We start from the raw sequence: 23889 nt of genomic DNA, 5'->3' as shown, positions 1-23889 counted from the left end.
TCTAGTGGGGTGAATTTCACGTCTGTATTGTGTCGTGATTGTCGTTTATTTAAGTGCAGTCGCTTCTTCTCCGCGAGGCTCAGGCCTTTTATTGAAGCACGGAAGCCACGTGACAAGCACAGCCTTGAGACGCCTTTGGACGCGGACAGCTTTGGACGCCTTTGGACGCCTTGGGATGTCGCTGCCTAAATCAGCCCAATCCATATATAGGTATATAGGTAGAGGATAGAGCTGGCTCGAAGATACATGTACACATACATGCGCCTCTGCCTCTATTTGCGCAACTTGACTCTTTCTATCTCATCTATTGTTGTTGTATTGGTGTTTTCAACTACGCCGCGATGGAAACATCCATCATCGCGAAACTAGCAGGCATCACAAATGAGCTTACTTTAGCGGCCGCTAAGCTTAACTTTGACTTCACACTCATCAAGGTGGAGGCACCCAAGGAATACAGTGGAGTGAATGATAGTCTTAGTGAAGCACGACGGGAGAATGCCGAGAATGGTGCTCTTCATAGGACGGCAAGGAAGCTCGGGGCTCTGTTTGACGGAATACCTCCCTCGGCCGGGCATTTGCTTGCAGCTTATGGGAAGCGGGTCAGCGAAATCTGCCAGAAGGCAAAAATATCCCCCCAAGACAGAGAGCGCCATGGCATATTCGCTAGATATTGCGGTACCGACTCGGGTGGACTATGGGCCGCCGCGACTTCTGGCACAAATGCAATTGCAGTTCACCTACTCGCCTGTATGATGGCAGAAGCATTTAAAGCACCAGAATCTGTTTCCCTCTGGTGTGAACTTATTGAGCGGAGGAAGGCTGAAATAGGAAATACTCTGGACCAGGCTGGATCAGTTGACATGGCAACATTACTTGCTTGCAAACAAGAATTCTCCCGATCTGAACTTGCAGCGTGGGACAACAGCGCCAGATCCTGGATCCAAACAGCAAACAATAAAACGAGGGATCAAAGAAATACCGTATTGCATTACACTGACAAAACCGGCTTGGCTGTGAATAGAGATTTCGAGCCTTATCAGAGTGTTACGCTTGCCTGGAAAGATGCCATGTCTTCGATGGACTCATTGATCATGGGTGTTCCACAGAAAGTGAGAAACGGTGCGATACTCTTAGCAATGAGATCTTGGCATCTGTATCCGGATTTATGCATCTTGGATCATGGTCCAGATGTCATATCTCAGAAGGATGGGCTTTTCCCAACATCTGGGATAATAACCATCGACCTTGAGCATACAGATGATACTGCTGGCAGTATTTCATGGTCCCTGCCTCTGTCTTACTTGCGTTACTACGGAGATCCGGTCATTGTCAATCAAACACTTGGGGTGGCCTCTGATCGAATCTCCATGGATCAATTTCGCTTTGTCCTGCTTGGATGTGTCATTTGCACATGGTCTAAATTCACCAAGTCAGTTGATGAAGCACTCGATCTACTAATGACACTAGTAAAAGCGCTTCGGTGGCCTGAGAGATCAACCCCAGATCCGTCAAATTTACAGCGCATGCAAAAGATCACGAGCAAAACTTCATGGCTGGGGCAAATTCTGACTGCAGCTGAGGATCTCTCATCTGGTGGCGAGATTGAGAGAGCGACAGCGAGAAAATTGATGGGATACGGCCGTCGTTATGGTGAGTTCCTCTGCAACAGGAGTGATCATCCACCGCCATTCTTTGGACTTTCCTATATCCCTGTCACTTTTTCTCTGGTAGAGGACCCTGAGATCAGAATCGAATACTTGAGGAGATACGCCAAAAGCCTCGGCCTCTCTAACAACAATTGTGTGATACGATATCTTAACAATTTGAACCAATTCGAATACGCGACTATCCAGCCGATCGATGAACATTTTGGCTCCAAACATTTGGATGGCTACACTCGCCGACAATTTCCTCTTTCAAAGCTAGGGAAGCATTTACGGTGGATTCCCGTCCAGAAAAGCTCCTCACCATGCTTGTGTGATGGCAGCTGCTGCTCGGCTGAAGAATCAAGCCAGCCAGATGCGTCTCAAGGCAGCTTTCTATTTAAAAGAACGAAGAAACAATCATTACAACCTTGCCCTTGTACGCAAACGGGAGGCTGTGCCATCAATTGTCACCGCGAACAAAAAGGACATGACTCAAAATGTTTTTTATCTCAGCTGGGAGATAGGATAGATAAAATTCGGGAGCTCGGCGAGGAGTGTTTACCCGTACATCTAGTCACCTCAACGAAAGACCCGAAACACGGTCAAATGGAGTTTGGAAGCGGGGAGAACTTCTTGGATGTGTTAGTCGAACTATCTCAAGGTATGCGTTTCAAATCTGACTTTTTACAAATCGCTTCTTTCAAAATAATTTTCCTTTTTGTTTCTACCTATGCTTTGATGGTTTAAAGACTTACATTGAATCACTAGAGCATGAAAGTTCCAGCAATGCTGCCAACAACTTCGTGACACTAGATTTCTGCATCGGTGATAGTGAGGTTGCAGAAATAGTAAGCATTGGACCAATGACCCGTATCGGCACAGACCCTGATCCTCGCAGGGCCCAGCTTGGCCACGGTTCAAGGGATATTGGTCGCTATTTTTCTGCAGATATTCTCAAGGAGGTACTCGGAATGTATCATTTCGATTACGTTAAGCTCACCGACTGGTTTGCGACGCACATGAGAGCACTGCACCCAGTCTTCCTACGATCATTGCGTGGTTGTGCCTCAGCAGTCGAGATGTATGGACGTCTTCCTGATGCAACCGTCGATCCAGAAATTATTAGTAAGATCTCGTTGAGCGATGCGTCATGGATATCTTCAAGAGAAGAACAGCATTCATCTCCCTTGCGACTGACACTCACGAGGCCAGAAGCATTTGCGTGTATCACTATGTTTGAATGCGGCCGATTACTAGATGTGGGGCATTTCCAAGAAGTGTTTGCTATCACTTCCAATGATGCCATCTTCGTGGCAACTCCACTACTGGCTGACCCATACGAAGCTCCAATCGATACCGAGATCAAGCGAGTTTCAGGCAACATTGGGAAGCCAGGCGTGTCACTCCTTGTTCCTCCACCGGAACCCAGAATTCGAGAGGCGAACACTGGTGAATGGAACTTATTGAACCACAACAGCTTTTCGGGAGAGGCCGAGGACAATTTCCCCAAAACTTCAATGCATCTAAGTCTTACTCAATATCAACAAGGCTTACTCGATCGGACCACAAATCAACACTACATAGATAACAACACGGTATTACATGAGGCGCTCGTTCAAGTCTTTGACAGCTCCAAATGGGTCGGCGACTTAAACCTTTTATCTACTCTCAGCAGTAGTCTAATATCTCGTGTTGAATGTCATTGCCGTGAAGATGCGTCTGCCGATGAACAGTCATTTGATTCATCTCTCGCAGCTCTGCAAAAGTCATTCAGCATGATTATAGTTGATAACTGGGAGGAGCTGCTGATACCACCGCTGGATCCAGCAATTTCCGTCGTGCGAGCGGCGGACAATTGGATAGGCAGGCTGGCAGCCGCTGGCATAAGTATTCGTATGGGAAGATTAACTGTTGTGCTCCCGAGCAAAAGATGCTGGCAATGTACAGAAAAACATATCCTAGGCTTGAAGGCAGAAGAGGAGGATCTCGGAAAGTTAGTTTTGATATTGTAACGCATCATCTATGGTCTAGTGAATGAAGAATATTAGCTGTCTTTGGAAGCATATATAAAATTATAACTAATTATCAGGATGAGAGTTATTCCAGCTGATATCCTTCCATAATCAGGATGAGTGGGTCAATAAACTGTAACAGAGAGTTTAGTAAAAGCTTCTGGAAGCATGTATAAAGGACGTATGTACATGTCAAGTAGTCTTTCAGATTCTTAGTCCACTTTGGACCAAGTACGCGGAAGGAAGGCCACCTACGTTAGGCTATCTAACAAACCATCTAACAGCTACAAGTCCTGCTAGCAACCATTTAGAAGACAAAGATTTTTTGAACGGCAACTGATTCTATGCTTCAACTTTCCTGGATAAGCGATCTAGGTTGAATTGACAATCTCATTAGATGCCATCATTCGCCATCCTCATTTCTAACAGAAGGAGATTCCTTCTCGATCCCCATGAGCACGAGGGTGTCATGATCTACCCATGGATGCACCAGCTCAGGCTGAAACTCATCTCGCAGCGCGCCACCATGCCCGGGCAGTACTACATCGCGGAACAATTGATGGAATGGATTGGGCCCTCCATCATACAGAAATTTACCAACCTCTTCTTCAAGCGAGACAGTCCGGCTACCGACTTCGCCGAAGTCTAGAAGGCGGTACTTTAGAAGGTCCAGTCTGATGGTCACTTTTGGGCGCCCAGCAGCATTTCTCGTTTTCCAGTCCAGAGAGTCGCGCATATTCTCCAACAAATCTCTGTGGCTATCGTCACCGGAGATGAAATGTAGACAATTCAGCTCAATGGTTCGAACGGAGGCCGGTAGTTTTGATAAGAAAGAAACAAGATCACGCTGCGAAACAAGAAATCTTGTCAGCCCAAAATGCCGTAGCTTCGGCCATCGCTCTATCGGAAAGATGTCATAGAGGAGGGCAAGGTGGGAGCCAGGATCTCTCGCCCTGGGATATCCGATATCTGTGTTCAGTTGGAAATGTTCCAATTCTGCAGCCTCTGCCAATGCGCTTCGCAAGCGTCCATTTCGAAGAGACTCCCAGTCTCCCGGTTCCTGTTGGCCGACCATCAAAGCAAGATCAAGGCGGCGGAACCCAGGTCTTTGAAGAAGATCAACAAGATGGTCATATTCCAAACTAGGCTGGTCAAAAAAGCGGCAAGTTACGCCCGTTGGCAACAGGTGGGTGTCCAACACAAGCTCTTTCACTCCTGCTGCTTTACGTTCTGCCAGACAGCGGATTACCTCCTTGAATCCTCGCCATTTCCCTTTGTTCTCTTCTATCCACTCATCAGCCGGAAGATAGGGCCCGCCTGAAACCGGCCAACCTCGTGGAATGCTGTAATTCAAGCCATATGGCAATGTCCGGATCATTGGTGTTTTGTACAGGGGAGCAAATAACGTCCCATGAGCTGCAGGCGTGATGGTTATCCTCTTTAAAGCTGGGAATTGATCGAGGCCATACTCAAATGCCTTGATGTCCAAATCTTCTGCTAAAACTCTGCGTTGCTCTTCTAGGAATTGTCGGTAATGCCACCAAGACTCACACATTGTCAACGATTCTTCCATCGCTTTCACCAAGGGTGCTATAAATGGTAAATGGCGTCTGTATTGAGCGAGTCTTCCTTTGACGAGGTCCAAATTATCACGGCATTCAGTCAAAGGTCATCCGGGGGGTCATCTTCAGTATGCCCCATTTCAGCCCATTCGAGACCACTAGACACATCAACCCTAAAATCTCGTTCAAACCGTGCCTCGTCCCAGATTATCTCACGCACACAACGTCTGAAAACATCATGATTTGCAACGTATCGAAACACATTGATATCTATGGGATTGGCGCTTATAAACACTCTATCGAGAGGCAGAGGGATGCCTGAAAGTGACTTGCAAGCAAGACGCAGTCTTTTGACATCGCGGCCCGGTAAGTAGGTTCCAATCTGGTCCCAGAGCTCTTTAGGAAGGCTGGGCAGGGTCATTGATACCGCGAACTGTAATAGCAGAGCAGAATTATGACTAATAAAGAGGCGCCAGGAAGTCAACAATTTAGGAAATAGATGCTCATACAGACGAACACAGCGAGCAGAAGTTTTATAGAGGGAAGAACAATTCGAAAGCGAATACCCCTCCTTCGGCGTTTCACGTTGGTCAGTGTAATCACACGTCGGCGATCCTTGGCTCCGAAATATTGCAAGCATCCTTGCACTTCCAAGCTGATTGGATCATTTACATGAATAAAGAAGCCCTCCAGACAATCCAAGCCGCCGTCGAAAGACGCCGCCCGAAACCTCTGCTCCTTCTCCGACGAAGGTCGCCTCAACGAAGGTCGCCTCAAGCCAAAGATACGAGATGCTGCTTTTACTAGACATTGCAGACCTTGTTTCTCCCTGGGATGTGGAGTGGAATCGCTCGCTCTCTTTACGATGGATTCGCAGCCGATTTTTGCGATAGATTTTGATGCGAGCTTGACTTTGTACTTTTTACTACATGATACCCGTGTTAGGTCACGAATGACACCCAAGCGACTATATTCTACCGCCATATTGTGCGCATAGATCGAATAGATACTCAATGCCATCATTTTGGATGATCAATCACCATCATCACAAGCTTAGAGAGAACCACGTCACTGTGTCACTGTATCTTTGGTAAATGCAGTTGATGCAATTCTATTGATTTATGTACGTTTTACTTTTCTTTTTACTTCTATAAGGCTCTTGGCCAATGCTCATGGGTATTCATCTCGTTAAATATCATGTCCTCGTCGCGTCCGAATTTACAGCTTGATGACGGGGGTGTGGGCAGCAGCCTTCTCGTCCTCGGTGTTGAACAGGTTAACGTTCCACTTGGGGTTGTCTATTACGGCAATTGTCAGCTTCTGTTTCTTTCCCATTAAGCGAACGATATAAGACTCACAGTTGAAGGGAATGTTGAAACGGTAGGGGGTCTCGCCAAGCTTGTTCAGCGCAGCGATAGCCTCATCATCCAGGTCAACCTCCTGGAAGTTCTCGGCAATGCGAGCCTTGGTGACGGACTTGGGGATGACGGTGTGGCCGCCAATCTGGGACCAGGCGAGGATGACCTGGGCGGGGGTGACCGGCTTGCCCTGCTTCTTGGCCAGGTTCTCGGCGACGGCCTTGACCTCGTCGGAGTTGACGAGCAGAGGGAGGCCCTTGGTGTTGTTGCCAAAGGCGGAGTAGGCGGTGATGATGATGCCCTTCTCGGCGCAGTACTTGATCAGGGCAGGGTCGGGGAGACGAGGGTGGCGCTCGATCTGGTTGGCGGCGGGGACGACGCCGGTGGCAGAGATAACGGCCTCGAGCTGTATCTTTTGTTAATATTCTGCTTGTATGAGATATTCCGAAGTGAGTGAATGACGTACGTGCTCAATGGTAAAGTTGGAGACACCGACGGCGCGGGCCTTGGACTTGGGCAGCTCAGTCATGGCCTTCCAGGTCTGAACGATGGAGACATTGCGGTTGAGGAGAGACTCGGAGCCGTCAGCGGCCTTGGGGAACAGGCTGGCGCCGGGAGCAAAGGCAACGGGCCAGTGGATGAGGTAGAGCTGTGAAATCGAGTTAGCTGCTGCTGCTCGTTTCGCTCTCAATTCGTTCGATTCTGTCTCGGTGACATCGAATCGAGCTTGATTGAGCTAGATCTGGGTTTACATACGTCGAGGTACTCGAGGCCGAGCTCGGCAAGGGTGTCGTCCAGGGCAGGAGCAACATCCTCGGGGTTGTGGGCGTTGTTCCACAGCTTGGAGGTGATGAAGATGTCCTCGCGCTTCAGGCCGGGGACCTCAGCAAGGGCCTTCTTGATGCCCTCGCCAACCTCCTTCTGGTTGCCGTAGACCTTGGCAAGGTCGAGGTGGCGGTAGCCAATCTTGAGAGCCTCGTAGACACCGGCGCCAACCTCGCCGGGGGCGGCCTGCCAGGTGCCGTAGCCGATCTGGGGGATCTTGGCGCCGGTGTTGAGAGTGACGGTTCGTCCGGAAGACATGTTTGCGGTGATGCTGAAGGATCGAGAAAACGAGTTGTGAGTCGAACGGGTGAGGTTGATGCGAGTTGAGGAGGAGAGAGATGATGAGATGGAGAGGAAAGAGGGCCGAGTCAAGAGACGAAGGGCAGCCATTTTATTTATGGAGGGAGAGGTACGAGATAGACTACACTGTACACTATGCTATGCTACCCAACGCCCATTACGACACAGACTTTGAGACTACTGGGGAAGCTTGGATCATATCGATCGACTAAGGCCATCTATCCAACTCCATCCATTGCATTCTGTGGGGAATGTCGGAGTTTATGCATCGTGAGAAGGGCCGTCGTGGGAGGCTTGCCGCGGCGTCTGTTGCCATTTTTTTTGTCTCCATTATAAATCAGGGCACGTTGGGGCGAGTCATGGCCGGGATCAACAGTTACAAGTGGCGATGTGGTTTTAAAGACAAAATAACTATGTCATTGTATGTATACTGTTAATGTCGTATGAAATTGTTTCTCTTATTTTCACATCAATATTGTATCTTTCTTGTTGTTTCCAATGTTTGTTCATGTTCATACTTCTGCTCATGATAAGAACTTTTTTTTGCCCCGCGGCCCAAAGAGGAAATCCAGAACATGCACGCAATGTTTTAGGTGATGAGGGGCACAAATTACGTACTTGTACCTGCCAGGTCGCGGAGCACTGACACGAGCAGCGGAATTAGCGCGCGGATTGGGGGCGGCAATACTTGCCAGTACATCGTGGGGGTTTGTGCGGAATCTAGTGCCTTTTGCATACTAGCGGCGTGGGAGAAGCAAAAAAGATGGAATGAAAGATTCTCGATTTGCATGTTGTTAGTAGATAAGGGAACTTTGTGAGAGAATCAGTAGCCAAAAAGAGGAAAAGGGCAAATCGAACAAACAGGTGATAGAAAACGCTAGAACCCTGATGGCTGCAGAATGGCCAAACCACCTTCAGCCGTACCGGGTCTAAGTTGGAGTGTCTCCATGTACCAGCCAAGTATCCCCTCTTCTCTCCATACCCCAATATTGACCCAGAATTGGACCCCAATCGCCGCTATTCTCCGCTAATCTCTGCAATTCTCTGCCATTCTCCTGCTCCGTTCTCTACCCCACGCATTGGCCCGGTTACATCGAGGTACCTCCACCAGAAAGCGGGAACGGACAGACTTGCCATTCTGCTCTGGCCGGAGACAAGCCGAACTGCAACGCCCTTTGCGTCATCGGCTAATAGATTGGCCGCCCTGATACTAACTGCTTCGGATTCTTCCGAGTACATGTAAGTTATGATCATCATGATCTCAACCACTCCAAGACTGCAGTAACGTATACTATAATGACGATTTTGATGATTCATCCTCTTTGTGCTCGGATCACGGCTAGGCGGGCAACTTTCATCCTCCCATGTGCTAGTCTCAGCCGGGATCATGTTTGGCGTCTCCTCTGTGGGACTGTCTAGCCCTCGTGGCTGTAAGACAAAAGAGGCATCCCGCGAAGCTTGTGTTTGTAGTCGTCCAACTCTATTTGACAATCAACCAGGCACGCACTATAACCGTGGCAAAGTGTACAGCCATTCATACCAAAATCTGACTCTCTTGCCTGATTCTAGAAGCCTTCTCTTTCTCTCACCGCATCAGGCACCTCACACGACACACTTCCTTCGTCTCGTCACTGCAGCACTTGGTCACCTCAGGACTGTTTCTCCCGCTAAGACACGTTTTCATCCCTTTACAAACGTGGAATTGTCATCTCACAGGTTTGATAGAAGCCGTCAGGGCGCCTCAAATATGGCAAACTCATCTCTTGCCCAGATTGTTTGTCAGGCCTCCATCTCCTGAACAACCGAATCAACACCATCAGCAGAAACCATTTGTGCCAACAGATTTACTCGAATAACCCTTCATCGCTTATTGAAGAAGCAAACCGTTTCGGTATCAAAAAACGGTGAGGGTAGCTGCTCATTGACGCCAAACCAGGCTGAGTAGCGACGACGAGCCTACTTGGCACAGTATCATGGCCTTCCTCTCTGCTAGCAAACTTCCTCAAATAGGTGTATAAAATGAACTATCAGCTTCGTAGTGGATTGATTCGTAAATTTTTCGTAGAATTAAAACAGACAGGACATTGTCAGCCAGTATTTAATGGCATAGAACACTCTCAAGGCTTCATCATGATCTTCCCCATCTTCAACATGCCTTGCCTCCACAATCATCACCAACCGCCTCACAACCACCACTCTCGTGACTTTCATGACGGCGAAATGTCGTCCTCTGCAGCCATTGGTCTAGCTGTCGGCCTCACTCTCATCGCAGTCATCATCGCTGCTCTCATCTACTGTTGGTGCTGGCGCCAGCATGACCGGAACAAGAAGCATCGCCGGCAAAACTCTCACCGTTGCGAGAATCAAGTCAGTCACGTCACAGCTGAGAAGAAGCAGACGCAACAAAAACAGGATGGCAGCACGCAAACCGAACAAAATCCTCCGCTGCCAAAGGTGCCCCTATCAATTCATCACCATCAACATGACGACAAGCATTTCCACGGAGATCACTACCATGATCATATCCATGAAGGCGACCATATCCTAGACTGCCCTGATCGCAATATTGACCCAGATGTTCACGGAGATTTTCATCGGAGCAGCCACGGCCACCACCGTCATCGTCACAGCCATCACCGCTTTCACCGCACCCATCAAATCCTCCTTCCCCGCGACCCCATTGCCGAGTTTGAGAACCTTATAAGCCCTCTTTCTCCTGGAATCCCAGATGCCACTCGTGCAGATTTGGAAGCCATTCTCAACGGTCTCGATATCCCGCTACCGAACGAGCCCATCCGAACGAATAGTCGTGCTGATGATGAACAAGGGACTGCACGCCACGAGGAAGAGTCGAGAGAGAGGCGAAGGAAGAAGCATCATCACCATCATCATCATCATCATCATCGCCACCGCCGCTGTCATCGTCATAAGCGCGTGACACTTCATTGAGGAGGATTTGGGACGGATCAAAGACTTTACCAATAAACGGGCAAAATATTGTGATCAAAGAGGATTCACGTAAAAGGGCATAGTATAGAAATAATGGTATTCGTTCTGTGATCCGAATAAAAGTATCAAGTGAAACCATGAGCAATCTTTCCAATCCATCATCATAATTCGTCAAAAGCCTCGTATATCTAACCCCAGTCTCAATAATGTGAAACGCTCTCAATCCGCCCAATCATGCAAAGAAAAACATATAACATGGAAAGATTTTGATGAAGGAAACCACAACGCCTCTTCGATGCCACATGATGAATTCACGCCCCCTGTTCGCCTTCTGGCGTTCCCTCAGCATGCTCCACTTCCCGTGAGTGCTTCGAGTTTCTCGATCCTTTGCTACTCGTCGACCGACGCCTATGTCTATGCTTCTTTTTCGAAAACCTGATGGAATCTCCGTAGCAGCAGAGGAAAATTGCGACGCCGATGAGGAAGGCTGCTACAGTGAAGCCGACGACGAGGCCGATGATGAGATTGGTGTGGGCAGCAGAGCTTGAGCGCGGTTCTATCAAGGAAATCCCCTTCTTGATAGAGCTTGTGGATTTTATTGCGGCCGAGATGGTTGTGAACTGATGCCGTATCCATTGAGTGTATCCATCTGTTGGTCCATGGCGCCGCAGCGCCTCAAGATTGGCTGGGTATGGAGGGATATACATGCGAGCAGTCTTTTGAACGTGTAAACAGACGCAGATGAATATTAAAAAAATGTTACAGAGTATGTAGAGGTGAATTAATGGTCTGGATAGAATATACTGCTGCACATTGGCGTTGCATAACGCATTATATAGGTCACTGGACCCTTCCCCCCATCACAGCACGAAGCATTCAGATTGGCCGGTGTTGCACACGCATCATACAGCTCCAGCCGCCGAGTTGGTCCATCGTACAGACGATGCATATGCAGCTTCTACACGCAAAGGGCCGTCGTTGTTCCTGCGGGCCAGCCGGGCGAGTTAGAAGACGAGAAAAGCTGGTACGGCATGTAAGTGCATGCATGCAGGTAGGGGGTATCCATCACGAGTGGTATTTCACCATTAAACGACCAATCAGTTTTTTATTTGACTGAGACAGACGATGGCATACGATAGGATAGACTGATGCGGTGATTTTGATGGGGAGACAATGCATCATGCAGAGGAGAGGAGAGAAAGACTGGGATAAGTAAGTGTCTGTTTACGTCTGATTGGCGATTAAAACGCTCGTTTGGAGCAAAATGTCCAATTGAGAGGGATAGACTCGACACATGGACGGCATATTGCACCGAATATCACTCTTTGATGTGGTGATCATCAAGGATGGAAGACTCTTGCATGTCCTACAAGGGGAGAAGAGGGCTTCACTAACACGCATCACGGCCAACACATCAACCACCCTGCAATATGCCATGCCACACTGCTATCAACGGAAGAAGCGACTAATACGATAATAGAAGGAATAGAAAGGGTCTTGAAAAAGGTACCGTGATCCCAAAAACGGCAAACAGTGAAGCTTTTACATTTCTCGCGGGACACGACACTGCGGGGTGGCCGCTTAAGACGCAGGACAACGCATCAACATGCCTTCATCTAGTCCTGATTCGACCAGTTCCAGCAAGGGGGTGCAGCGACATCGCCTTTTTTTTCCTTTACTTCTTTCATTTACAAACTGCATGTGTCAAATTTGTCGGCGCGACTCGCTAAGAACGGTCGGGCAGCATTTGAGGACGAGGTTTGCGAGTGGTGATCGAGAGTGTATGTGATGCACATGTATGGATGGAATGGTTGGGAGTGAATTGGGCTCTTTCTCTTGCTTGATATCGGCTGAATTGAGGTGACACCGCATATACAGCAAGCACATGTATGTATGCACAATGCGACAGACAGAATGAGCATGAGCAACACAGGAGAGGAATTCGAAAGCAAGTGTGTTATTGAACTCCGTGGGGTATTTTGGGCGCCTAATCAGACTCACCTTCGTATGGATTCTCATCCTTTTACCAACCTTTTTGTGATACATCTGCATTGATACAGACAATACGGAGTGCTATACTCTTTTCCCACCTGCAGCCATAGTTGAAGCCTCTACTGCACGCACACAGACACGGAGTGCATACATGTAAGCGCCCTAGTCCAAATGCCCCGGCAGATGGCCCTCCCGGTGGCAGATAAGGTACAGGCTAGTCCATCCGCTGTGCCAATCTTTCATTTCCAGGGCCGTCAAGGCACGCTTGGCAGGACGGTGTGTCGTTGCAATAGGTGAGATGGATAGCCTTGCTAGAAGATGAACCAGGGGCGCCGGACTTTCTTGGCCCGTCTCCACGAGTCAGGGCAGCTCAACCGAAGCTTCAACAATATCAACCACAGCCATAACTAAACCTCAAGAGATGACGACGAAAAGAATAGTGAAGAAGAACCTCCGCTAAAGATATCTTCAAGCCAACCAACCATGATCGGCCTCGTCGGCACTTGGAGCGACCTTCAGCCACGCGTTCACCAAGCTCTCTTCCTCCGTGTTTGAGCCCCAGAACGGAACCCTCGACGCTTCGCGTTTCACCATCTCAACCGCCCCTGCAAAACTTCAAACCCCGCAGGCCTCCTAATCACCTCCAAGTAGTAAAAATCCAGCCAAACGAAAGAGAGAAAATACAGTAAATAGTGAATATGACAGCTCTTTCTTCAGCCGCGTGTCCCTTGACCGCGCCGTTGCAGGAGCGCTACTAACACACGACAGCCAAGACTCACTGGTTCACGCAACCATGTCTTTGGATCCGTCTCCAGTTAATATCGAATAGCTTCAATCCCTATCCCAGTAGCTGAAAGCTGTACAGTAGAGCGTCTATCCAGTAAACATTGGAGCCGCACTAATAATAACTCATCCTGGTCCCCATTTTCACAACAAGCCTCTAACCCCGGCTCCGTCATCCTAGATGCGATTTTCTTGGGTCTGTGTTTCGTTTTTTCTTTTGCGTCCTACAATTTCATCTGTACATGTAGCCGAGTAATGCTTCCCTCTTTTTAAACCTCTTTCTTTGTTCTTTTTGACTCTGTCGCGAAGCTTCCATCCTCAATCATTCTTTTCCTTTCGGGAGCTGGCTTCTCATTTTTTGAACGCGACGGCCTTGACGGCTGTTTTTTTATTGCGATTTTGTCCTTCATTATCATTCTCTAATATCTGGTTCTGTTAATATATACGCATCTACACATATACGCACGCACATATACGAGTACAAACGCATACGGTTTATACAAGACAACAATCATTGATATACGCATCATGGCAATCTCACAATTTCTCGTCCTTTCTCTAGCCGTCCTGGCTCAGGCACGGCCAAAGCATGCCTTTGAGCCGGAAGACGTCGGCAACACAATCACTCTACCGGTCCCTCCGGCTTCACATTTAACGGCCCGAGGAGTAGATGTTAAGGCCGAGGAGGAGGACAAGCCGTTTCACATCCTGCCGTTCCCTTACCCAAGCAAACGAGACGTCGAAAGTCGGGAAGAGGAGGACAAGCCATGGCATATCCTGCCGTACCCGAATCCCAGCAAGCGCAAGATTCTCGAGGACGACGACGGTGCGGATGGCAGAATCACTCTCCCCGTGCCTCAGCGGAGAAGCGAGGATGACGAAGACAAGCCTTTCCACATTCTCCCCTTTAACGAGAAGCGCAAGCTGCCGGTCGAGGAGATTCCTTCGGGGACCATTACGTTGCCCATCATCCACGCCCACCACGGCACTTTGGACAAGCGAGCCGTAGAAGTCCAAGTCGAGAACCGCTCTGATGTTTCGTACTACGCTCAACGTAAGTAACTCATATCCCAAGATCACTCTTGATATAGCTGCTAATATATGTATATGAATAGTCAACATTGGAACTCCTCCCCAAACCGTCTACGCCCAAATCGACACCGGCTCCTTCGAGCTCTGGGTCAACCCCGACTGCTCCAACGTCCAAACCTCCGACCAGCGCTTCTGCCGCGCCATCGGCTTCTACGACCCCAAATCCTCGTCCACCTCCTTCGTCACCGGCAGCGCCGCCCAGCTCCGCTACGGCATCGGCAGCGCAAACGTCTCCTACGTCCAGGACAGCATCTCGCTCCCGGGCTCCGCCACCATGAAGGACGTCCAGTTTGGTGTTGCGGACGCCAGTGTCGACGAGTTCTCGGGTATTCTCGGCATCGGCGCCGGCGAAGGGGTCAACACGCTCTATCCGAACTTTATCGACGAGCTGGCCAAGCAGGGTGTTACCAAGACGAAGGCGTTTAGTTTGGCGCTGGGTAGCAAGACGGAGGAGGAGGGCGTCATCATCTTTGGCGGTGTTGACACGGGGAAATTCAGTGGTAAACTTGCTCATCTGCCGATTGTCCCTGCTGATGATTCTCCTGACGGTGTTGCTCGCTACTGGGTCGACATGAACTCGATTTCCCTATCGCCACCGACTGGCAAATCGACGACTTTTGCCAACACCAAAATGACCGTCTTCCTCGACAGCGGTTCGACCCTAACTCTCTTGCCGCAATCGCTGGTGAATGAGATTGCGGACAGTCTTGGATCGACGGGCACTGACGACAGCGGGTTCGCCATTGTGGACTGCGGTCTTATCAACGAGCCTGGAACCATTGATTTCGATTTCGATGGGGTCACGATCAAGGTGCCGTACAGTGAGATGATCCGGTCGGTGTCTTCGCTGCCGCCGCATTGTTACCTGGGGATGATGGGGAGCACGCAGTTTGCGCTGCTTGGCGATACCTTTTTGCGGTCTGCATATGGTAAGTTCTCTATTACCCCTATACATACATGTATATAGATACAATGTCTCTATATAAAACACAAACTAATGGGAATATGTGCAGCTGTGTTCGACCTCACAGGCAGCATGGTCCACCTCGCCCCCTACGTCAACTGCGGCACCAGCGTCAAGACTATCACATCTACCTCGTCCCTCCAAGACCTCGAGGGCACATGCAACACCAACGGCAGCGAAGAGCCCTCGTCTCCCTCCCAATCATCATCCTCGTCATCCCCTTCCAAGACCGCTTCCAAGGCAGCTTCCTCTACAACTGCTCCCGCTTCATCTACCGTCCAGCCCCCTTCTTCCACGACGGCATCGCCTTCTGGTGCGCGCTCGACGGAAGCTGCTTCGACTACGGCTGCTAACACTGCGAAGAGCAGTGCTACGAATGGTGCTGATGCGGAGAGTGCGCAGAGCGGCGATAAGAACGGTGCTGGCAAGATGGGTGCACACGGCCTCGCTTTCAGCATGGTGTTTGCAGTGATGGGACTGTTGTTAATTTAGAGAGAATCTTGATTTCAAGAGGCGGAAGAAATTTGAAGAACCTTAGTATAATATCGTATAGACTGCCATACCCAGACAAACATGTAGCGTTCATATAGATGAATACATATACATCGATCCCTTTCTTAACCAACTACACAACCTCCAACACAAACATTGGTCCTCTCTCATCCCCTTCCCCTTTCACAATATCCTCCATCAAAACCCCCGCAACAGGCTTCTCCTCCAACGTCCCATCTTCTCGCCTCCTCAACACCACAACCGCCCACTCACCCTCCTGATTCCCAACAAACAACTCGTTCCCATTCCTGCTCAAACTAAACATCCTCGGATGTTTCCCCTGCGTCGACGTCTCCCCCACCAACTCCAACTTCAGCTCTCCTCCATCATCACCCTCAGGCTTCACCCGAAAATGCGCAATCGTCTCCGTCGGCGTCGTCATCAACCGATTCGACGTATAAACATGCCCGCCATCCTTCGAAAGCACAATCTCTCCCGCCGCAGCAAACGCACCCATATCCTCATCCAAAAACGTAGAATAGCTCCCCGTAGCCGTAAACTCAATATCCACCTCCGTGTACTTTAGCTTAAATACTTCAACACGATTACTCGTCTCGCAGAGCAAAAAGTAGTGCGTCGCTGGCTTGCCCTCCCCGGCGGGATAAAACACGCCGTGTCGAGGCCCTGAGCCAGACGGCACGGTGACGCGTCTCACGACCGGAACGTCAGGACGCAGAGCATCAAGCACGAGTATCGAATCTGTGCCGAGATCATTGACGATGAAGAAGCGGCCCGTAGGATCGAGGACAGCTTCGTGAGCGCGCGCGACTCTCCCAGCGTCGACTACGGGGTCTTTCGACTGAATCGTCGTGATGAGTTCCGGATTTTCAGATTCCGTGTTCCATATATCGATTGTGCCTTCAGCCCAAGACGTGCCAATCAGAATTGTCCCCTCTTTGTTGAAAGCTAAGTGACACACGCCATTGCTACCATCTTCCAATTGAGCGACTTTTGTCAATGTATTCGCCGAAAGATCCAGACGAAAAGCATACGTCGTCGAGCCACCTTCATCAAAAGTATATAATAAATGAGGATCCGTGGGAGAAACGGCGAACCAAGAGGGATTACCGGGAAACGGCTCGTCGAGGTCGATTGTGATGGTTGCTGAGGCGGAGGTGTAAGTTGCGAGGTAGATGTGCCCCGGGCGAGCAATAAGCAGACGGCGAGACATGATTGTAAGAGTCTTTATGAGAACTGTAGAACGCGTATAATTGTATGGCGCTTGGAAGAGTCAATGATCAATGTCGGTTTGAAAGTGAAGTTTGTCGAAATAGGTGGGGGAAAATAACAAGCACAAGCTCGCACAAATCAATCACAATGAGGTCAGACTCTAAGTCAATCGCCGATCCCGTCACACATTCAATTCCTTCCAAACAAGACACACAGCTCACAACAAAATGGAAAACAATCTTCAAGAAAAAAAGTAAAAGAAGAAGAGAAAATGTAATGACAAACTTTCTCCAGGGTACGCGGGGATTATTCTCGATGCGAGATTGATTAAATAGATCTGTGTGGGGGTCACGACACGCCGTTTTACATTGCGTGTAGCTCCAGTTAAACTGTCTATCTTTTGTGCTAACAGAGGCCAAGACAACGTAGCATGAGCATTGCATGTATCGTGCATCTTCTATATGGACAATATGCTGCGTTTGAATCTCATGTAACGTACGCTTCACACGCTACATGTGAATGAAAGAAACGCCACTTGAGTCATCGTCAAGTCAACGATGCTGTCAAAACTCACGAACTGCACCAACCAATTCAAGCCCTCCAGTGTAAAATATAGAATGAGGCGTCATTGTTTCTTACGGCACCTAGAAATAGACAACCAAACAAAATGCAGTACTCAAACGTGATATTACGTCTCCAGCACAGCGCACAAACCAGTAAGCAAGCACAAGTATGAGACAAGTAATCAGTCAAATCTGACCCCTAAATACAACTTCAATCTCTCCTAAATACATCCAAATTAAGGCCCTCCGCCCCTTCCATTCATTATCATTTCGCACATCTGTCCAACCGATTCAGGGCGGCACTATTCTCAACTATGCATAAACACATTCAAAACACCAAGAGTATGAGGCGTATAGAAGATGGGGGAGAAAATATGAAGCCCGCAAAAATGTCAACAAAAATTAACCCAAAAAAGAACCAAGTCAAAGCCATCAGACTATCCAACTCGACTTAAATCAAACACAGAGCAGCACCGGCCAGGCCCACTGCCAGGACACTGACGCCAGTCTTTGATCCGGCGTTCTTGTTGCCGCTCTTGCTGCCGCTGGAGTCGCTGCTGCTGCCGCAGTCCTGGTTGAAGCTGGAAGTCGAGCAGCCAGAAGTATCAGCAGGGGCGCTGCCACCAGAGCCGCCAGAGGAGCCGCCAGAGGAGCCTCCGCTGCTGCCTCCGCTGCTACCGCCGCTGGATCCACCAGAGCTTCCCTTGTCGCCAGAGTCGTCGCCGCCGGGGACGGTGCCGGAAGAGCCGTTGCTTCCACCGGGGATCGAGGCCTGGGTGTTCTTGGGCTTGCTGGCAGACTTGGAGGCGGTTCCCGAGGGTGCAGCCGACGACGACGACGAATCATCCTGCTTGCCGGCATCCATGTCGAGACCGGTGCCCTCCAGCGTGGCCAAGTTGGTGCGCTTGTTGCCGTTGACGACGGTGTCGTTGGTGGCCCGGATGTTGTCATATGTGTAGCTGACGCCCGAGCTGCTGCCGAGCTCGCCAGTGGCCTTGTAGCAGGAAACCTCGACGGACTCAAAGGTGGCGTAAAAGTAGCCGTTCTTCTGGATGTCCTCAGCGTTCCAGTCAATCTCACCACCGGCCCAGTCAATGGTTCCCTGGGCGTTGCTGGCAAGACCACCGGGCCAGATGGAGATTTGGACACGGGAGGGGGTCTGGGGGAATGACCACTGGTTGGAGGTGGCGTTCCAGTGATCCTTGCGGTTGACGGTGCGGCCGACCTGGCCATCGACGAGCCACTGGATCTGATCGGGGGTCCAGTTGATCTCGTAGGTGTGGTAGTTGTTGAAGGTGTCGGAGAGCTTGGTAATGTTGCCAGAGTTGTTGTCTGTGAGTCACGTCGTCAGCATTGATTCAATTGCAATCATCACGATACACCGTCTCTGGGAAGGGAAATAAAACTCACAGTCAGGGATGCCCTGGAAGTACCAGTTGGTCTGCGCAGTGCCCAGATCAACACCGACAAACTCATAATCAATCTCGTCCTTGACATCAGACAGCAGGATGAAAGCAGTCACCACACCCCTGCCACGGCTCGTCTTGAACTTGGCCTTGACATTGCCATACCACATGTACTCGGTCGTTGCCAGCACAGTTCCGACGCTGTTCTTGGGCATGGTCAGCAGCACATTGCCGTCAAAGTAGGCAGGCTCTCCCTGGGCCATCCAGTCGGCCGTGGACGGGTCACCGAGGTAGTCGCTAATGTCGGCGATGCTGCTGAGGTCCTTGTCAAAGGTCATCGTCTTGGACTTGCACACGGGCGCGGGCGTGCACGAGTCGAGCGAAAAGGACATTCGGGGATCGCAGCCGCCGAGGCAGTAGGCGCCAACACCACACTCGCCATATTCTAGACACAAGAACCATTTTGTCAGCGGGAAATCCTACAGCAAGAAAATGAATAATGAATTCGCAATTGATTCCACATACGGGAGCAGCAAGGCGCGTCTTCAGGGCACTTTTTGGTAAGGGAGCAAGTCGACGCCGCAGCAGCCGACCCAGCGCCCAAAAGCGCAGCAATCGCAACAGAACGCAACATGTTTCTTTTCTTCTGTCTCTTCGAAATAAGGTACCGTCTGAGAAGCGAGAAGCGATATCGGGATTCAAGTCAAGGGACAAGGTGTCGTGTAACGGGGTTCAATTTCGAAAAAATAAATTGAGCGATTGGAATGCGCGTGCGCACAGCGATCCGAAATTTAAGTATTGAAGCTCGAAAGTATAAGAGAAGAAAACTAAAACAGGGCCGAGGATGCGAATCCCTTGAGGCGTGCGATGAACGAGTGACGCACTGCTCGGGGGACGCAAGAAAAAACGAGAAACACGGAAGCGAGAGTCGTTGTTTGTTGTCGTTTGGAGCGGCAAAGGAGGAGAGGAATGCAGTTTTTGGTGATGGGCGCTGGGGCGAGATATTAGTATGGAGTGGAGGGCCTGCAGCAAGTCTCAACTAGCACTGGAGTCGGGCTCTGGTTTTCCCCCTAGCAGAGCTTGGGCCATGGCACCTCGTCTGTCCCTGAACAGGCAGGTCGCCCTCCGCTGCGGGCTATGAATAGGCCTGTCATCGCCTGTAGTGAGTTCAATGTCTTCAGATGCTCAGTCCCATCTACATGTATTTTTATTGATTCCATTGTCATGATATCTCGTCTCTAATCTCCCCTTTAACGCAGCATCAAACTGTCTCTCACCTCTAGCTCGTCTACATTCATCTGCTCTTCTCTGACTTTCAGCCGCCAAACCATCCCCATACGCCACCACGCCACCCATCAGGGGAACAATCAGCACATGGCATAGGCGAATCCCGCTCCAGCCTTTTACAGCCACGGGCAAGCATCAAGCAAGTACAGTACTGCAAATGTAAGTGTACATGTACAAAGCCATCATCACCAAGACAAACACTTCACTCCTTCTCTCCCTCTCCCTCTTCCTTCACAAATCAACTCAACTCAACTCAATTCAATTCAAATCCCCTCTCTCCCTAGCCAAAAATCACAAGATTAAATTTAAATCCCCCCGATGCCGATTCCCAAAAAAAGAACAAGAACCCAAAACGGGTCTCCAGACACGAGGTGCGTGTGGACCCCCCTCCCCCATCTCTCCCCCAAGCTAATCAACTTCCAGCAAAAGAAATCAACCAGAAAAAAAAACCTGTTAGCTAAGATAGCCAGCCGCACCCGGACGGACTGTTTTCTCCATGCTCAAATACGAGCTCCGAGCTTTGGTGAACTTTTTTAACATACTAAACTTGGCACTTGGGTGCACTTTGCATTTTGCAGGGGAGACTAAGGTAGGTCATACTGCATGCCCCGGCAAAAATATCCGGACAGACAAGACAAAAGAACATCAAATCCATTGACAGGCGACTTACACTGCATGAAAAGACTGTCTGTCATTCGAATTCTCCGCATCAGCTGCCTACTTTTTTCGTGCTACATACGGACTAAATTAGCCGTCCAACGTCTGCATCTAAAAAGTGAATGGTCGTGAATTAGTATGCTTTTACTAGGAACTCCTTTAATTGCCCCATGTTTTCGATCATCGCGATCGGCAAGCCATCGCTCGTGTTCCCCGTGCTCGCTCGCTATCCCGCATCGCTTAAGACACTCGGACACCGCCTGGGTCTCAATCGCCATCCCATGCCATGCCATGCGAATCACATAATGCAATCATGATGAGAATAATCAAATAGTCAGTGCGCATTATGCTGTTCTCAAGTAAAAACAAAGTACATGCATTATTTTTTATGACAAAACCGCCCCTCTCCAATTCCAATGCCAGACACAAAACCACCCTCAGCATCGCTCCATATCGACCAACCCCCAACAACAAAGTAGAACAATAAAGAATCCACTCCATCAAAGCCCTCCCATTAGTTTTATTTCGTCTTCCGTCTCGCCTTGAATGTCTTCAAGGGATCACCCTTGCGCACCCCAGCCTTTGCACTCCGCTTCCCGCCCTTCCGCTTAGTCCCCGCGCGCCTATCAAACTTCTTGAGCGGCACAAACCCAATGTCTCCCGCCGTCAGCGCCTGCCGTCCTTCCTTGGGCAGGAGATAGTCCGGCACGTGCTTCAGGTGAGCCTGCTGTCTAGCCGTTCTCAGCTCTCCATCGTGGCGAAGGTGGTTCATCTCCGACGGGTTCTCCTCAAAGTATCTACACGGCAGTTAGCATCATCGAGAATCAATCTGTAACAATGTAAGTCAGTCGTACCTCTTGAGCTTCTCGCTCTTCAGCAGCTCCTGACGCAGTTCTCTCGTTCGCGCCTCTCGGATCGCCACCTTGGTCACCGCACGCAGCGCATCGTTCATACGGTACCTAAAAGCGTCGACCTGGTCCTTGTTGAAGTTGTACGGCTTAATCTCCTTGCCCTTCTTTGCCTGCTGCTTCGTGATTCTCGCCAAAATCTTCTCGTCCTTCTCCGAGCTGGCAATGGATGTGTGGATATGTTTGCGGTAGAGATCCTGGGGGACGACGAATGACAGAGCCATGCCCGCTCGTCCGGCTCGTGCCGTACGGCCTATTCTGTGTGTGTAAGACGACGCGGATGTGGGGAGGTCAAAGTTGATGACGGCGGCGACGTTTTTGAAATCAATGCCTAATTAATATCAAGTAAATTAGTAAACGTGTTCTCAAGTTCCCCAACAAGGTCTGTCAATATCCATACCTCGAGACACGCCATATTCCACGTCTCCCTTGGCAGCCTTCCGCTTCTTCTTGGGTCGAGACTCCTCTTTTGACTCGCCCTCGTTTTCTTCCTCCTCCTGCTCCTCCTCAGCCTTCTCTTCGTTGCCGAGAACTTCCTTTTCGTCAGAGGCGATGATGATGTCGTAGACGTTGCGGTTGAACTCTTCAACCACGTGGATTCTGGAGTTGACAGGCAGCTCCGAGTTCAAGATACAGCTTCGGATACCAAACTGCTCGAAATAGAGCTTCAGGCGGTAGCATCGGTCAATGTCGGCGACGAAAATGATGCACTTGCCCTTGACCAACTGCAACTTGAAGATGACGTAGATTAAAAGGAACTTTTCGTCCTCGCCACACCTATAACCCATGTCAGCACAAACTTCGACAAAAGGGTACAAACTCAGAGAAACTCACTTGGTCACCAGCTGCGTAACTCCCTCGCCCTCAGCATCCGGCTCCTCCAGATCCAACAGCGTAGGCTGCTGATCGCGGTAAAAAATCTTCTTCAAAGAGTCCACCTCAGTCGTCAGTGTAGCGCTCATCATAATGGTCTGAATGCCCTTTGGAATAGACCACGACAGGCTCTCAAGGTCCTCGCTGTATCCGTACGACAGAAGAAGATCCGCCTCGTCCAGAACCAGATAGGACAGCTTATCCAGAGCCAGGGCTGACGAATTGCCATTGACGTTGTGCCATGCTCGTGCGGGCGTGGAGATGACGATGTCCGGGCACGTCGACAGCAGAGACCGCTGCACTGCGTCGGTGAGCTTGTCCGTCAGCTTGACTGCCCGCACATCCTTTGCGCAAAAGGCGGAAAACAGTTCAATCGACTTGAAGACCTGGTCGGCAAGCTCTCGCGTAGGAACCAATATCAAGGCCGTCGTGGCAGCGGTAGAATCAACCTAAACAACCCCAAGCAATTAGTCTCCAGTTCCATAGTAAACAGTCAATATCCCTCCATAGGTACAAGCCAACGTACGCTCTTCTTCTTCAAAATGCCAGCCAGCACAGGCAGCACATACGCCGCCGTCTTGCCAGACCCCGTCTTCGCCTTGCACAGCACATCCTTTCCGTCCAGCGCCAATGGAATGGCCTTTCGCTGGACCAGCGTCGGCTTCAAGAATTTCTGCTGCGCAACGGCCTGCACCAGCCTGGCATCGAGCCCGAGGTCTGCAAACGTCGCCTCTTCCTCTGTTGTCGCCGCTGTTGTCGTGGTCTCGGCGTTGGCCATCTGTGTGTCGGCTTCGGGCTCGGCCGAGGTGGGCACGTCGTTTTCGTTGAGCTTCCGCTTCATGATTGCACTCAAAAGTCGTCCAATGGAGTGAATGCAGTGAGTGTTGAGTAGATGCGAGCGGTTATGGTCGACGCAAAAACACAGTGATGCTACTTTATCGTGTCTTATCGCTCCAAAAAAAGAAGAAAAGAAAAAAATTCCCACGCCTT

General features: G+C 49.9%; 8 protein-coding genes across 8 annotated transcripts; 3 read left to right on the top strand and 5 right to left on the bottom strand.

Moving 5' to 3' along the window:
- Nucleotides 1-341: 341 nt before the first annotated feature.
- T069G_11403 (uncharacterized protein) lies at nt 342-3658 on the top strand (the record flags this gene model as incomplete). The annotated part of the gene is made up of 3 exons (XM_056178608.1): nt 342-1650; nt 2460-3539; nt 3609-3658. The coding sequence occupies 3 exons, from the start codon at nt 342-344 to the stop codon at nt 3656-3658; spliced, it is 2439 nt and encodes an 812-aa protein (XP_056023482.1).
- A 403-nt stretch (nt 3659-4061) lies between these two features.
- T069G_11402 (uncharacterized protein) lies at nt 4062-5213 on the bottom strand (the record flags this gene model as incomplete). The annotated part of the gene is made up of 1 exon (XM_056178607.1): nt 4062-5213. The coding sequence occupies one exon, from the start codon at nt 5211-5213 to the stop codon at nt 4062-4064; it is 1152 nt and encodes a 383-aa protein (XP_056023481.1).
- A 1225-nt stretch (nt 5214-6438) lies between these two features.
- T069G_11401 (aldo/keto reductase family domain-containing protein) lies at nt 6439-7661 on the bottom strand (the record flags this gene model as incomplete). The annotated part of the gene is made up of 4 exons (XM_056178606.1): nt 6439-6518; nt 6579-6984; nt 7045-7227; nt 7335-7661. The coding sequence occupies 4 exons, from the start codon at nt 7659-7661 to the stop codon at nt 6439-6441; spliced, it is 996 nt and encodes a 331-aa protein (XP_056023480.1).
- A 2172-nt stretch (nt 7662-9833) lies between these two features.
- On the top strand, nt 9834-10652 carry T069G_11400 (uncharacterized protein; the record flags this gene model as incomplete). The annotated part of the gene is made up of 1 exon (XM_056178605.1): nt 9834-10652. One exon carries the CDS (start codon nt 9834-9836, stop codon nt 10650-10652), a length of 819 nt encoding a protein of 272 aa, XP_056023479.1.
- Nucleotides 10653-13955: 3303 nt separating this feature from the next.
- T069G_11399 (eukaryotic aspartyl protease domain-containing protein) lies at nt 13956-15975 on the top strand (the record flags this gene model as incomplete). The annotated part of the gene is made up of 3 exons (XM_056178604.1): nt 13956-14481; nt 14543-15448; nt 15533-15975. 3 exons carry the CDS (start codon nt 13956-13958, stop codon nt 15973-15975), a joined length of 1875 nt encoding a protein of 624 aa, XP_056023478.1.
- Nucleotides 15976-16108: 133 nt separating this feature from the next.
- T069G_11398 (lactonase, 7-bladed beta-propeller domain-containing protein) lies at nt 16109-17206 on the bottom strand (the record flags this gene model as incomplete). The annotated part of the gene is made up of 1 exon (XM_056178603.1): nt 16109-17206. The coding sequence occupies one exon, from the start codon at nt 17204-17206 to the stop codon at nt 16109-16111; it is 1098 nt and encodes a 365-aa protein (XP_056023477.1).
- A 1013-nt stretch (nt 17207-18219) lies between these two features.
- Nucleotides 18220-19808, bottom strand: T069G_11397 (glycosyl hydrolases family 16 domain-containing protein; the record flags this gene model as incomplete). The annotated part of the gene is made up of 3 exons (XM_056178602.1): nt 18220-19100; nt 19179-19619; nt 19700-19808. The coding sequence occupies 3 exons, from the start codon at nt 19806-19808 to the stop codon at nt 18220-18222; spliced, it is 1431 nt and encodes a 476-aa protein (XP_056023476.1).
- A 1830-nt stretch (nt 19809-21638) lies between these two features.
- Nucleotides 21639-23740, bottom strand: T069G_11396 (DEAD/DEAH box helicase domain-containing protein; the record flags this gene model as incomplete). Its single annotated transcript, XM_056178601.1, has 5 exons — nt 21639-21915; nt 21973-22357; nt 22427-22803; nt 22861-23348; nt 23426-23740. 5 exons carry the CDS (start codon nt 23738-23740, stop codon nt 21639-21641), a joined length of 1842 nt encoding a protein of 613 aa, XP_056023475.1.
- Between the last annotated feature and the right edge of the window lie 149 nt (nt 23741-23889).

This window comes from Trichoderma breve (assembly GCF_028502605.1).
Source record: "Trichoderma breve strain T069 chromosome 7 map unlocalized scaffold00008, whole genome shotgun sequence".
Lineage (NCBI taxonomy): Eukaryota > Fungi > Ascomycota > Sordariomycetes > Hypocreales > Hypocreaceae > Trichoderma > Trichoderma breve.
This window is presented reverse-complemented; position numbering and strand designations above follow the sequence as displayed.